Source organism: Chiloscyllium plagiosum, chromosome 26 (assembly GCF_004010195.1).
Source record: "Chiloscyllium plagiosum isolate BGI_BamShark_2017 chromosome 26, ASM401019v2, whole genome shotgun sequence".
Taxonomy (NCBI): domain Eukaryota; kingdom Metazoa; phylum Chordata; class Chondrichthyes; order Orectolobiformes; family Hemiscylliidae; genus Chiloscyllium; species Chiloscyllium plagiosum.
This window is the reverse complement of record NC_057735.1, coordinates 28,942,331-28,958,070: the sequence shown is the minus strand read 5'-3', so window position 1 is coordinate 28,958,070 and position 15,740 is coordinate 28,942,331. Positions and strand designations below refer to the sequence as shown.

The window sequence follows — 15,740 nt, the reverse complement described above, 5'->3', positions numbered from 1 at the left end:
CCTGCTGCTCGGATGCTGCCTGACCTGCTGTGCTTTTCCAGCACCACACTCTCGACTTTAATCTCCAGCATCTGCAGTGTTCATTTCCATCAGATACTCTATTCACTCCCACTACCCCATCATCAGGATAAATACTACCCTTTCCCAGCTATTTTCAGTTCTGAGAAAGGGTCACTGGACTCAAAACATTAACTCTGTTTTCCTCTCTACAGATGCTACCAGACCTGCTGAGTTTCTCCTGCACTTTCTAATTTTGTTTCAGATTCACAGCATCTATAGCTCTGTTTTTATTGAAGTTAATAGCTACTTGAGGTGTTGGATGTTACTTAATATCTGTAATATTGATATTTCTTTTGGTGTCAGTGCTGAAAAGAAAGAAAACCAGTCAGCTCGAAAAGGAAGGAGTTTCTTTGCATACATAAGTAAATTGAGTTTTAAAAGATGGATTCTTATGATTTCTAACAGTTTTGAAATAGGCACTTCATTTGATAGACAGTGCGTATTTATTGTAAAACCCATTCCACCTTGATTGAAGACAATGACTTAGACTGCATTAAAATTTCACAAGCTATCATGTTATTCCAATAACTTCAAGTAACATCTGGCTGATTATATTTTTACGCAATTCAGCATAAACAGTAAGAAATTAACAAAGATTTGGGTTATACAGTGACTTCAGCATAGTAAACAATCCATAAACCATGTACCAGAGGGGACATGGCCTGTTATCTCAATTCTGTCTTTATCCAGCATTTCTACCATACCTGTTTCAACAGTGGTTGCTGGATAACAATCAGGAGTCACTAGCTTGGTTTATCTTCCCCTTTTAAGCCAAAGGATAATCAGATCAACTGTTTCTTCTACCCAAACACCCCAGTGGAGACTGAGCAGGGGATTAGAAGTGATCTGGCCTGCAAGACTGTGATGAACACTTCTTCTACTGATACTATCGGGAATTCGGAAGTCCCATCCTTCAGAGGAAATTGAAACTGCTATGCAAGGCCAATGTGGTTGCAGGGGAACCTTAAATAAAAGCTCTTTGAAAATCGTGGGCATAGTTAAGGGAAGAGGATAGTATATTCTTCAGTTATGCCATATGCATTGAGAATATTAAGGATACTCATGGGTGCATTACATACAACATTGCAACAGAATTCAAATACTTATTTGTCACATGTGATTGTTTTATACTAAGTCTGGTACACAGAGATCCAGCTTGCCAAGTATCAATATAACTAAAACATATTTATCTTAGCTTGAAATTGAGGAAAGTTTGATGCAATTCACTGAAAAATAAATGTGGTCCTGTATATTTGAATATGTTTGGGATTGTTGCTTTAATTATTGTTGAACATGCATCTCTACTTCATTTTCCAAACTGTCAACTCTGTACTTTATTTAATCTTGAAAGTTATATTACTTCTTTTCTATCTATTTTCTACCTGCTTTTTATGACAACTGAAATTTCTGAAAAACATACAGATACCAAAGTAAGACTGATAGAATGAAAAGATTCAATGTATTCTCTGGAAAGTGTTTTGTTGTGCTAGTAAACTGGGTTCAATGGTTTCATGCTTTTCAGAGTGGAAGCCCACTTTTGGGCATTTGGTCTTTTCTGATGACATAGCCTGGCAGGTTCTTGATGAATTAGCACACAGAGGGAGACCATGAGTAGGTTACCATTAACTCCCACAATTAGAGGAATATACAATACAGTGTAAAGAACTAGCAGCTTACCACTGACACAAGGTTGCATACTGAGAATGTGATGATTGTAATCTCCGAAGGCCTGGACCAATTCTCTGGAGTCATGACATCACATTCTACCCCAGCAGTAGGGAAGTTTGAGAGATGACCTTAAAGAAGTTTATATAATAATGTGGGGTATAGATACAGTTAATGGTAGTTGTTTTTTTTTCCCTAGGTTGGGGGATTCCAAGACGAGGGTACACAGTTGTAAGGTGAGAGGAGAAAGATTTTAAAAAGACCAATTTCATATGCAGAGGAATGAACTTCAGAGGAAGTAGTGGATGTGTGAACAATTACAACATTTCAAAGACATTTGGATAAATAAATGAATAGGAAAGGTTTGGAGGGATATGGGCCAACAGAAAGCAGATGGGACTAGTTTGATTTGGGATTATGGTCAGCATGGGCTGGTTGAACTGAAGGGTCTGTTTCCATGCTGTAGCTCTATGATTGTGTAGGTCCTGAATGAAAAGTTAACCCTTGGTAAATGCTAATCATGAAACAAGAAAACTGTTGCAAAACCCTAAATGTCAGTCTGTTCAGGAAATCTTGTCCCTTTACCCAATCTGGCCTATTTGTGACTCCTGACCAACAGATTTTAACTGTCTTCTAAAATGGCCTAGCAAATCACTTAGTCATTGCAAATTGTCAGAATTAAAAAGAGAGTAAAATTGATGAACCACCTGATAATGACCTAGGCATCGAAGACAATGAAGACACTCCTGCCCAGTTGATTTGGCAATGATTTCTTCCCTAACCTTTAGCATTTGTGCGAAACTTGAGATCACTTGATTACAGACTAGTCACATAACATCCTGAATTAATCATACACATTGAATTAAACCTTAACATCCAATGTCCAGACTCTTGCATCATCAATTTCTGCTACTTCCTGACCCACTAGCAGGACCGAATCACCAAAGGTGAGACACAATGGTATACAATTGAGAGGGAGTGAAACTGGAAATCCTCAACACTAATGTTGGAACAATTGAAGTCTCATGGAATCAGGTCAAACATAGGCTGGACACCTCCTGAATGCTACCTAGGACAAAGTGCTCCCATAATCGATGGATCAGATCAAAATCCTGAAGTCCTGTCACAGCCAATCTTGAATAGTGGTGAAATTTAATGAATGGATGGCAGAATCTAGCACATCGAGCAAAAGATAAGGCCATCTTCAGCCAGAAATGCCAAGTGCATGATTTATCTCAGCCTCCTCCTCTGATCCCTAGCTGCCAGTCTTAGAACAATTCCATTCATTTCAAGAAATAGACGAAGATATTGGCTATGGGTTCTGACAATATTATGTCAATCTGTGATATTAACTAGACACACCTATACCCAAGCAGTCCCAACACAGTTACAACACTGGCATCTATCTGGAATGTGAAAAGGTTGTCCAGGTATGCTGCGTCCACAAAAAGCAGGACAAATCCAAAAAGGCTACTTACCACCCGATCCAAAAAGGCTACTTACCACTACTACTCTAGTTCATTAGCCAAGTTACGGGCAGGATTGTTTGATAGTGCTAACAAACACCACTTGCTCATAAACAAGTGACTGTCCTTAACTTCAGGCCAGGATTTGCTCAGATGTGGCAGCAAGAAGTTGTAGCAAAATGGAAGTCAATGTGATTTAGGGAGAAAGTCTCCACTGGTTGGGGTCAAACTTGGTACAAGATGGTGGTGATTGTTGGAGGTCAACCTACGCAGTCCCAGGACATCTCTTCAGAAATTCTCTAAAGTAGTGTCTGAGCCCAATCATCTTCAACTGCATCATCAAATGACCTTCTCTCCATCATATAGTTAGTGGTGGGTACGTTTCCTGATGTTTGTACAATGTCCAGCATAATTTGCACCTCCTCAGATATTGAATAGTTTGTGCCAACATGCAGCACGATCTGGACAATAACTAGGCTTGAGTTGATAAATGACAAGTAATATTTGTGCTACACGAGTGCCAGGCAATGATCATTTCAAACAAGAGAGACTCAAAATATGTGCCCTTGACATTCAACAGCATTACCATTGCTGAATCCCCGATAATCAACATTCTGGAAACTACTACTGACCAGAAACTGATCTGGACCAACTGCATAAATACTGTGGTACACAGCTGTCAAGGTCAGAAATTCTGTGGAGAGTAACTCACCTCCAGCTTCCCCATGGTCTGTCCACCATCTATAAAGCACAAGTCAGGAGTGTGATGGTATACTCTCCACTTGCAAAAATAGGTACAGTTCCAAAAACAATCAGAAGGTTTGGCACCATCCAGGACAAAGCAGCCTATTTGATCGGCATCTCATTCACTACCTTCAACATTCATTCTCTTCACCACTGAAGAACAACAACAGAGCCAAAGACTTATCCAGCATGGAAACAGAACCTTCAGTCCAAATAGTCCACGGCAACAATGTTCCCAAACTAAACTAATCCCACTTGTCTGCATTTGGCCCATATCCCTCTTCGTCTTTTCTATTTATGTACTTATCCAAATGTCTTTTAAATGTTGTAACTATACCTGCTTCACCACTTCCTGTAGCAGTTCATTCCACACATGAACCACACTCTGTTAAAAAAAAGTTGCCCCTCCTTTTCTTGTTAAAAATTTCTTCTCTCACCTTAAACATATGCTTTCTAGTTTTGAAATAAGTAGAGAATGAGGGATGAACTGAAGTGTGATTTATGTCCATGGGTCTTAGGCCATGAAACATATCACATGAGCTACCCACTAAGATGTGAAGCAAGAGGCACTTAATTTCTCCACATGGCATCTTCAGAGGCCATGGGATGATTAGTTAAAATGGAGGTAACACTACCAGTTTCTTCTAACATATAAAAATAGTACTGAACCAAGTCAATGTATTATTTTCAATCAGAAAATGTAATTATTGCAGCAGACATTTTACAAACGTTTTTATTCATCTGGTGAACAAGTATTGGATGTCAGTGTCGAGAATGTGGTGCTGGAAAAGCACAGCAGGTCAGGCAGCATCTGAGGAGCTGAGTGGCTTTTGCCCGAAATGTTGATTTTCCTGCTTCTCCGATGCTGCCTGAGCTGTTGTGCTTTTCCAGCACCACTCTCTTGACTCTAATATCCAGCATCTGCAGTCCTCACTTTCCCTATTGGATGTCAGCACTTACCACAGATAAAGCAGGTCGCTTTCAGGATTTCTTCTTTTTTTTGTTTCTCACTTCTCAAATCAGCAAAGGTGTCAATGATTACACCGAAAATCAGGTTCAATACAATAATGATGACAATGAAGAAAAACAGCAGATCAAAGATAACACGAGCGGGGAAGAGAGCTTCCTGGAATACATCAATCATTGCAGAATTACATTTAATCTCCAAGTTCAATATTCTTATGCTTCCACAAAATTATTTGAACTAACTTGAAATGTATACATAACAATTTTCAGACACCATATTAGGGAGAAGTTCTTTATTTGAAAGTTCCTCTGATCTTTTGAATTCCAACATTTATTATTTAATACCTGAAAAATTTCCCTCTGAAACAACCAAGCTTTTGTCAGACCTCCACATTCCAAACTAATGTTCTCCATTTTATTCCTCTGTGTATATTTAACGTTCTTTCCTTATAATGTAAGTGGTTCTTAATTAACTTCTAGGAGAAAGTGAGGTCTGCAGATGCTGGAGATCAAAGTTGAAACTTTATTGCTGGAACAGCACAGCAGGTCAGGCAGCATCCAGGGAACAGGAGATTCGACGTTTCGGGCACAGGCCCTTCTTCAGGAATGAGCAGAGAGTGTTCAGCAGGAGAAGATAAAAGGTAGGGCTGAACACTCTCTGCTCATTCCTGAAGAAGGGCCTGTGCCCGAAACGTCGAATCTCCTGTTCCCTGGATGCTGCCTGACCTGCTGTGCTGTTCCAGCAATAAAGTTTCAACCTTAATTAACTTCTACCTTATTTTGTTCATGTTGTTTGAAATAAATTATTTTATCCAGACTTACATCTCAATCTCCAGTTGTGATTTTATTTCCCAGCTCCCTGTCTTGTGTTATGTTTTAACTTAGGTTAAAATTATATTGGTTAGGTTACATTCAGAATACTGCGATCAGTTCTGGGGTTCTTCTTATAAAAAGACTAACAGAGGCCTTGAAGAATGGGGAAAAATTATAAGGCTTCTTTCTCCAAATTAGGACATAAAAGAAATATCCTGAGGTAGGTATTCAAGATTGTGAAAGAGGTTGATAAGGTAAATCAGGTAGAAGTTATTTCAACATGTGTGCAAGTCCAGAACCATAATTAAAAGGTGGTCACCAATAAATCAATCAGGAATTCTGGAGAAATGTTGCTACCCAGAGAATTGTTGAATGTGGAACTGACTACAACAGCATGTTGTTAATGCGAATTCCAAAAATGCATTCAAGGGACGAGAGAGAAAGAAGTAGAAGAATATGTTTATGGGTTGGGAAAAATAGATGGGAAGATGTGTGAGTTAGTTAAGGACTTGTTAGTCTGAATGATCTGTTTCTGTGCTGTGTATAGTTCATCAAAAAAGTTAATTAATCTGTTCAGGTAATATAATGGCACAGTGGTTAGTATTACTACATCACAGCATCAGGAACCTGGGTTCAATTCCAGCCTCAGATGACTGTGTGGAATTTGCACATTTTCCTCATGTCTGTGTGGGTTTCCACCGGGTGCTCCAGTTTCCTCCAAAAGTCTAGGGGGATGCAGGCTTGGTGGAGAAACCATGGTAAATGAGGGGTTATGTGCACAGGGTAAGATGTTGTTTGGAGGGTTGATGCAGACTCAATGGCCAAATGGCTCTATCTGCATTGTAGGGATTCCTTGAAATTTTTTCGCTAATTTCTTTTGGGAGTCAGATAATACGTAAAAAAACCGTATTGAAAACATTCAAAGAGAGCCTTTCTGATTTTCCTATTCTCTAATATATGTGTACGTGCCTCAGGGTAATTCATCATCACAAGATTAATTTAAAGATGCGGGTTACTATTTAACAATGATGAAAGTTAGATCATACAGAGTGATAGTGCAGCACATTGCTGGGATGGTGGATTACTTGATAATCCTTTTATGTTCAATTCCCATCTGAGCTGTCAGATGAGATGCCCAAAATGGGACAGTCAAATTTACACAGGGAAACTGGACATGAGATATTAAATCACCTGTCACTTTTAATAGTTTTAAGTGACTAGCTTATAAATGATAGTAATAAATTCCAGAAACTGGAATCTCAGTCTTGATAATGAGAATTGGACAGTAGTATGGGGGTTCGTAAAAGGATTGATAAAATATTTGGGCAGGGAAGTTACATAATTTTTTTAAAAATTGAACTTACTTTAATTTTGTAAAATATAGCATATACTGGAGGTATGTTACTGACACATTTTGGTGAGTTTGAGTGTTCAAGAGAAAATTCAATAAAACAGCATACACACATACATAAAAACAGTGAGTAATTATGGTTGCTTACTGCTCAGTTTTAAACTTGAAACTGTAGAGGTGAGAGACAAATGCTTCCAGATGTCTCATTATCAAGATTTACTTACATCTTTTGAAGGTTGTCTGAGTATATCTCCAACACCACCTCCATTACGTAGGCCATGATTTAATACTGTTACTATACACATCAATAGAGTGTCACAGGCTCGCTCTTTGTCATTCTCCTCATCTGTAATGACAGAAGGAGCAGCAGAAGTAAATTAAAGCTTCCCTCCAATATTCTTTGAAAAATTAGAGTGTGAGCTCTATGCCAATTGTTCTTGGACAAGCATTTATGAAAGTTAATCAGTTCTGAGTCTTGCACAGGCAATAACTTTATCCACTTGTACAAAAAATTTTTTTGTATCCACCATTCCAATCAGTTTTTAGTTCTTCAACTCATCTTGCTTTGCACTTGAGATCTATCTTGTGGTTGTTTCCTGTAAATATTTCAAACATGAGTATAACTATTTTATCACATCCAAAAGTGGCCTCACTGATCTATTATAACACATTAATTAATAAAGTTTAACCTTTGTATACTTGCATTCTATTATTCACACATGATTACAAAATCAACACATAGGAGGAAGACCATTAACTCCTTTCCTTTACATTCTCTCCATTTTTAGATCATGAGCACATTTGATTTTGTGCACAGAGGGAAGATTTTTGAATCCTAAAGTAGTGTAAGGTGAGCATGAGAGAAGAATTTGCTTGGTTAGACGGTTAGAAGTCCATCATTCATACTTTATTCCGGAGTGTTCCAATGTGGACTTTATATTCTCAAAACTTCCCTAGTGAATAAAAATTTAAAATAAAACTCAACAGTTTATGTCTTAATTTTTCAAAAATTTTACTATTTGAAAACAGGGTTTTAAGTGTAAAATACTTGTGCTATTAAATACAACCCTTTTTTGAAGAATTAAAATGCATTCATAAGATCAGGCACTAATCCTGAAATTTATCACAAGAGCTGGGCTGACAATTGGCAGATGCGAGTCGAGAGCGTCCGAGGAGCAGGAGAATCGACATTTCAGACACTCCTCGGATGCTGTCTGACCTGCTGTGCTTTTCCAGCATCACACTCTTGACTCTAATCTCCAGTATCTGCAGTCCTCACTTTTACCTAATTGGCAGACGGAGTTCAACCTGGAAAAATGTGAAGTGATTCATTTTCGAAGGCTGAATTTGAATGCAGATTACAGGGTTAAAGGCAGGATTCTTGGCAGTGTAGAGGAACAGAGGGATCTTGGGGTCCACGTCCATAGATCCCTCAAAGTTGCCTCCCAAGTTAATAGGGTTGTTAAGAAGGCATGTGGTATGTTGGCTTTCATTAGCAGGGGGGAATGAGTTGTGAGGTTATGCTGCTGCTCTATAAAGCCCTGGTTAGACCAAACTTGGAACACTGTGTTCAGTTCTGGTCACCTCATTACAGGAAGGATGTGGAAGCTTTAGACAGAGTGCAAAGGTGATTTACCAGGATGCTGCCTGGACTGGAGGGCGTGTCTTATGAAGAAAGATTGAAGGAGCTAGGGCTTTTTTCATTGGAGCAAAGAAGGATGAGAGGTGACTTAATAGAGACATACATGATGATGAGAGGCATAGTTAGAGTGGATAGCCAGAAACCTTTTCCCAGGGAGGAAATGGCTATCATGACGGGGTATAATTTTAAGGTGATTGGAGGAAGTTTTGGGGGTGATGTCAGAGGTAGGTTCTTTATATAGAGAGTGGTGGGTTCATGGAATGCTCTCCCAGCAGTGGTAGTAGAATCAGATACATTAGGGATATTTTAAGCAACTCTTGGATAGGCACATGGATGATAGTAAAATGAAGGGTATGTAGGTTAGTTTGATCTTAGAGTAGGATAAACGGTCGTCACAAAATCGAGGTTTGAAGGGTCTGTACTTTGCTGTACTGTTCTGTGTTCTATGGAACCAGTTGTACAGATGTTGTTGAAAACACCTGTTTACTCTGTCACTTGGGCATGAGAATGGAAAAATGCAGATTCCCATTGCTGATGACAATTACTTCTGCTGCTAAATACAGACGTATGAGAGTCAGATGAGAATACATCTGGTGGTATCTGGTCTGGAATACATGTGATTCCAGACCAACAGTAATGTGATTGTCTCTTAACTGCCCTCCGGGATGGGCAATAAATCTTGGCCTTACAGGACACATGCACAAAACAACCCCACTGCCCCATGGCCGAACACGTTAACTCCCCCTTCCACTCCCCCAAGGACATGCAGGTCCTTGGCCTCCTCCATCACCAAACCCTTAACACTCAATGTCTGAAGGAAGAACGCCTCATCTTCCGCCTTGGGACCCTCCAATGGGATCAATGTGAATTTCACCAGTTTCCTCATTTCTCCTCCACCTACCTTATCCCAGAGACAATCTTCAAACTCTGCACCATCCCTTGACCTGTCCTACCTGTCCATCTTCCTTCTCACCTATCTGCTCCACTCTCCTCTCCGACCTATTACCTCCACCCCCACCTCCATTTACTTATCGCATTCTCAGTTACTTTCCCCCCAGGCCCACTCTCCTCCCATTTATCTCTCAGCCCTCTTGGCCCACAGGCTGCATGCCTAGTGAATAGCTTATGCTTGAAGTGTCGATTCTCCTGCTCCTCGGATGCTGCCTGACCAGCTGTGCTTTTCCAGCACCACACTCTCAAGTCTTGCCCTCATCCCATGAATGAATAAAGGTTACAATGTATTATGTTTGAAGCACTTCTTGTTGACTCATGCAACAGAAAATACTTGGATGAGTTGGCAGAGGAATGCCAGTACCACCAGAACCATACTTCCCCTTCTTGCCAACAAGAAAGAATCTAACCATCACCCTTTGACCTTCAATAGAATTACTGCCTTCTCAAGGGCAATTCGAAATGGGCAATGAATACTGGACTAGTTAGTGGGATCCATATCCAATGAAAGAACTAAAAGATGGGAGGAAACTGGGGAAAAAGAAAAGAAAAAACTTGTATCTTCTGGAATGGATAATGGATTAAATTTGTAGAATGATATGCAGATTTTTGCTCATTTGTTTCTGCAAATTAAATGTTAATATGCTGACCTGGTGACTCAATGTCTTGGATGCCTGCAGAACAATGAACATCATCAGCAGCACATGTGTTAATGAAATCCTTTACAACGCTTCCTGGTACTGCAAACGAACCTAATGACAAAAGAAATAGTCCGCTTAAAATTGTAACCTTTGCCTTACTGAAGATTTGTATAAAATTCTTGCTCTTAACAATATCTTCCCATTTTACTGGGTTATTCTTGTTCTAATTTTCAAATTATTTAATTTTCCCTCTTTAGATATCAATGTTTCATGTACCATCCCTCAGGCCTTTGTCAGTATTTATGGATGAGCACCAATGAAGTATGCAGAGGGTGATCTGGCAATTAATTCTGCAATTTCATTTTCTCTATGCAGAGAAAGAGAATGTCATCACACACTCAAGAATGCTTCATGATCTCAAGTTCAAGATAAGAAAGTTATTATGGATGAAGTTGTTTTTGTTCATCTTTAATACACTTTAGTATGGCAACATACTTTATGCCCAGATCTCCTTTGCTACATTATTAGTTCTATGAACAAATAAATGTGAATGGCCACCAGTCTCTGACACTCTGGTCAACTTGCACATAATGGAATGGCTGAGCAGTTGATGCCAGGCATGTGGGACAATATTCCTTTTCTGTGTTGTCAGTCTACATTTTTATGTCCATTAAAGTCATTCAGTAGGTAAATCTACAATTTGTGCAAAATCAAGAAACCCTGCCCGATGACAAAGACAATGCCTGAACATCACCTTAATTACAACTGAATACCGCACTGTCCAGACAGTGAAGTCTCAAGTTATATTTACCTGATGTCTTGCTGCTCGGTAACCTCTCAACATCTAGAATGAAGTCATCCTTCAGGAAAAGGAAGCCCACGATTGAGAAAAGATAAACAAGGATAAGGGCAAGCACAGCTGTCAGGAGGATGGAACGACCATTACGTGTAACACTTTTTATGACATTAAACAAGGTTTCTTCTCGATAGATCAAATCAAACAGCTGAAATAAAACAGTCAGATATATGGTAAGTTTATATTTATCAGTTTTGTGTCTCATTTTAATGGCCTGAACTTTATAGAACAGCAAGACAAAACTTTTAAACGGAAAGTCTTTATGATAATATTGATTTGGACTTGGTTCTCATTCGAGTAAATACAAACATTTTCTACATTTTACATTGATTTTGTTTCAAGAAAGATCAAACAGTCATTTAAATTTATATTCACCCAATACATCTCCCCTCAAATCCCATGAAACATAAAACAAAACAGTAAACAATGCAAAGTAAGTGGTATAATTCAAAAGGGGTACAGAAGTACACATCACTGTAGATGGTAGGGCAGGTGAAGAGTCTAGTTAATAAAACATACAACATCCTGGGCTTTATTACTAGGGGCATAGAGTACAAGAGCAAGACGATGCTGAACTTCTACACTTTTTCGGTCTTCGTTGCAGGATTATATACAGTTCTGGGTGAAACACCATAGGAGGATATGAACACATTAGTGAAAGTGTGAAAGAGATTTAAAAGAATGGTTCTAATTGTAAGAGTGCCATCACACGCTCAAGAATGAAATCTTCAGTTGTAAGGTTAGCTTTGAGAGGTTGGAACTGCTGTCTTTGGAGAGATGAAGACTTAAGAGAAGATCAAGAACCAGACAGCATGGATTTAAAGTGATTTGAAACAGCAGCAAATGTGAGGTGAGAGAAAAGATTTTCATACAATGTGTGGTTCAGATCAGGAATGTACTGTCTGGTAGTGTGGAGGAGGCAGGTTCAATTGAGGAATTCAAGAGGGCATAAAATGATTATTTAAATAGAATACATTGTGCAAGGATTTGGGGTTTACAAGGATAAGGGCGCTAAGTCATGGTGCTCATTTTGAAAAGCATGATGACACATCTCATCAAGATTCATCTGACACAATGGCCAAATAGCATCCTTCTGAGATTAAAATAATCATGTTGCATGTCTTTAGAGCAGGCCAATGTTTTATACTGACTCCTTAAGTTTCTACATTAGCTTACAGTTTGCTCAGTTAAGGTTGAGGAACAAACTTAAATAGAGACTGGGCAGTATAGTGAATTAATGAATTGTCCCTTCTTCTTTGGAGCTTGGATTTGAATCTAACTTAATCTTACAGCATGTAGGGTCCCTTCTTTCTGTTAACTGCAAAACTTCTACTTGAAATGAGCTGAGAAGCCATAACCCAGTTCCTAGTTGGCCTGAGGTCCACATTGGGACAGTGCCTATAATTCAGGAAAATGATCATTTATTGACCAGAGGGAAAGCAGTAATGTAATGGTAATTTCAATGGACTAGTAAACAAGAGTAGTACTAATGCACTGGAGGTATGGGTTTGAATCTCACGGTAATAGATCGTAAATCTAAATTAAATAAATCCTGAAACCATAACAAAAGTTAGTCTAATCGTGCCGAAGTAAACTTTGATGATTATCATAAAACCCATTTGGTTCATTAATGTTCTTTAGGGAAGGAAATCTGATAGCCTTGCCTGGTCTGGCCTATATCGGAGACCAGACCCCAGAAATATAATTGACTCTTCAACTGCTCTCTGAAATGGTTGACAGAGCCAATCAGTTCAAGGGCAAATGTGGATGAGCAAGAATTGCTAGACTTGTCTGCAATTCCTATTTCCCATGTGAGAATAAATAAAAAATAATATTACAAGAAAAAGATAATGGGAAAAAGTGCAATCAAAAACATACTGCAAATAAATACTAGGTCAGTAATATCTCTGAAGAGAGAATTTCTCCAGCAGTTTCTATGCTTAGCTCCAAGTGAAGCATAGAATACAGTTAACGTGCAATTACCGAACAACATAGTGTCTGCCTTTAGTTGGAAAAAGGCACAACATCTCCAATGCTCTTTTCACTTCAAGCAATCTTTTTTTGAGAATTAACTTAAGCAATGTAACACAACTAGAGCTCGATACAAAATGAAACAGGAATTAGCTGAAATGCTTTGATTAAAATTTGAAACATTCTGGCTGAAGCTGTGATAAATGACGATCTAACATACCAGGATGCTGTAGAAAAACTCATGCACGAAGAGCCCCAGTACACTTGTCACTATGTATCCGATATGGTAAAGGAATGTCATGTCCATAATCATGGCCTTATATCCAATGATAAATTTCCCACCATTGCCCACAAAACTAACCAGATACACTATTTTGTTGATGAGCTAAATATAACAAAAGGAAAAGAAAATAATAATTAATATGAGAATAAAGTACATCAAATGTATTCCAATATTCCGATTCCATTGCAAAATGAGCAACTACTATTTTTGTTGATTTGAAGTAGTTTACCATTTCTGTTAAATGTCTTGGAGATTCACTGTTGAAGGTGATGGCGATTTTAATGTTGAATACCATAGTTGCCTTCCACTGAATGTGTACATATATTGCTGTCAGTGTTAAGGGTATTACTGGAAACACATCCATAAGAAAGTAGCAGGGACCAAACTTTCAAATGTTCATCAGTTGTGAACAGATGAATTAGGGATAGGAGGAGATTATTTGATCTTGAAACTTAATCTGCCTTAAAAACCCTAGAGGCCTATCTTATTGGCTTTCTTACAGAATTATATTCCCCCAGTGTAGTATGAATGCATTAGTTGTGCCAACATACAATTGAATAAGATAATATAGCTTAGTGTAACTTATGAAAGTACAACATTAACCTCCTTGGGAGGCCTCTGTGCCATGCCATGTCAAGACATAACAACAAGCTTTATTATAATTGATGTAAGTGATCAGGAGTAGTTATTGAAGAGGTTCTCCTTCTAACATTCACCAAAGATTAATCAGAAATGAACACTATCACCATGCTGCATGGTTTGTCAGTAGAAAAACCTTCCACTTCATCAAGGTCAAATTATATGTGACTATCAAGGCCAAATCTTGCAGCTCGGAGCCAGATATCCTGGGAGCTGCCATGATACTTAGACAGAGAAGGCACAGGTTTCTTCATTCTATCAAAGATCTCCAGCCATGCAGGTAGAAAAAAAGGCCAATTCCTTCAAACATGGCAGATGACATCTTTATGAAACCATAGTTCTGAAGATATAACATTGCTGACACTTCCACCAGGACAATAGTGGAATAGGCCATAGATCTGCAAGTCACACAACATTGACTTTATTATTGACCTTTTCCTGTTCTGTTGGGCATCCTTCTAACTCCAGACACAGTACTGACTCAGATTGCAACATGGTGTTATGAACCAGGCTAGAACCCCTCAAAACATTTCAATGGGCAGCACGGTGGCACAGTGGTTAGCACTGCTGCCTCACAGCGCCAGAGACCCGGGTTCAATTCCCGCCTCAGGCGACTGACTGTGCGGAGTTTGCACGTTCTCCCAGTGTCTGCGTGGGTTTCCTCCGGGTGCTCCGGTTTCCTCCCACAGTCCAAAGATGTGCAGGGTCAGGTGAATTGGCCATACTAAATTGCCCGTAGTGTTAGGTAAGGGGTAAATGTAGGGGTATGGGTGGGTTTCGCTTCGGCGGGTCAGTGTGGACTTGTTGGGCCGAAGGGCCTGTTTCCACACTGTAATGTAATGTAATGTAATCTAATCTAATCTAAAAGTAGCCGAAACCATAACTTTCCAGCAGGTTTTAAGCAGGTGTGGAGTGGATATTCCAGGAGTGATGCACCTGGCCCAACCACTTCATTTTAAACAAAATAGAATTTATTTGCAAGATTACCGAATGAAAAAGAGAACAGAATACACAATAACTTGACTATTTAAAAACCGAATCGACTCTATCGGAACCTAATGATGCTGTTCCAAATACTTTTAACATTCCCTTAGCAAAAAAAGGTAAAATCAAAAACAGGTTCTTACAAGAGAGATGTCAGAGAGGGTAAGCATGGAATTATTTCTTTGACCAAAGGACAAAGGGTAACTAGGGAGAGAATAGGGCCCCTCAAAGATCAGCAAGGCGGCCTTTGTGTGGAGCCACAGAAAATGGGGGAGATACTAAATGAATATTTTGCATCAGTATTTACTGTGGAAAAGGATATGGAAGGTATAGACTGTAGGGAAACAGATGGTGACATCTTGCAAAATGTCCAGATTACAGAGGAGGAAGTGCTGAAAAGGGTAAAGGTGGATAAATCCCTAGGACCTGATCAGGTGTACCCTAGAACTCTGTGGGAAGCCAGAGAAGTGACTGCTAGGCCTCTTGCTGAGATATTTGTATTATGGATAGTCACAGGTGAGGTGCCGGAAGACTGGAGGTTGGCTAACGTGGTGCCACTGTTTAAGAAGGGTCGTAAAGACAAGCCAGGGAACTATAGACCGGTGAGCCTGACCTCGGTGGTGGGCAAGTTGTTGGAGGAAATCCTGAGGGACAGGATGTACATGTATTTGGAAAGGCAAGGACTGATTAGGGATAGTCAACATGGCT

The 15,740-nt window shown here is 39.3% G+C and overlaps 1 protein-coding gene across 2 annotated transcripts in view; it reads right to left on the bottom strand.

The window, feature by feature from the left end:
- itpr3 (inositol 1,4,5-trisphosphate receptor, type 3) overlaps positions 1–15,740 on the bottom strand; it is a 274,637-nt gene that overhangs the window by 6,361 nt on the left and 252,536 nt on the right. For both annotated transcript variants that reach the window (XM_043716798.1, XM_043716799.1), the window contains exons 51-55: positions 13,347–13,511; positions 11,111–11,303; positions 10,309–10,410; positions 7,290–7,411; positions 4,896–5,061 (exon numbers count right to left, since the gene is read on the bottom strand). In XM_043716798.1, the coding sequence (XP_043572733.1) occupies positions 4,896–5,061; positions 7,290–7,411; positions 10,309–10,410; positions 11,111–11,303; positions 13,347–13,511 (748 nt within the window). The remainder of the gene's footprint in view (positions 1–4,895; positions 5,062–7,289; positions 7,412–10,308; positions 10,411–11,110; positions 11,304–13,346; positions 13,512–15,740) is intronic.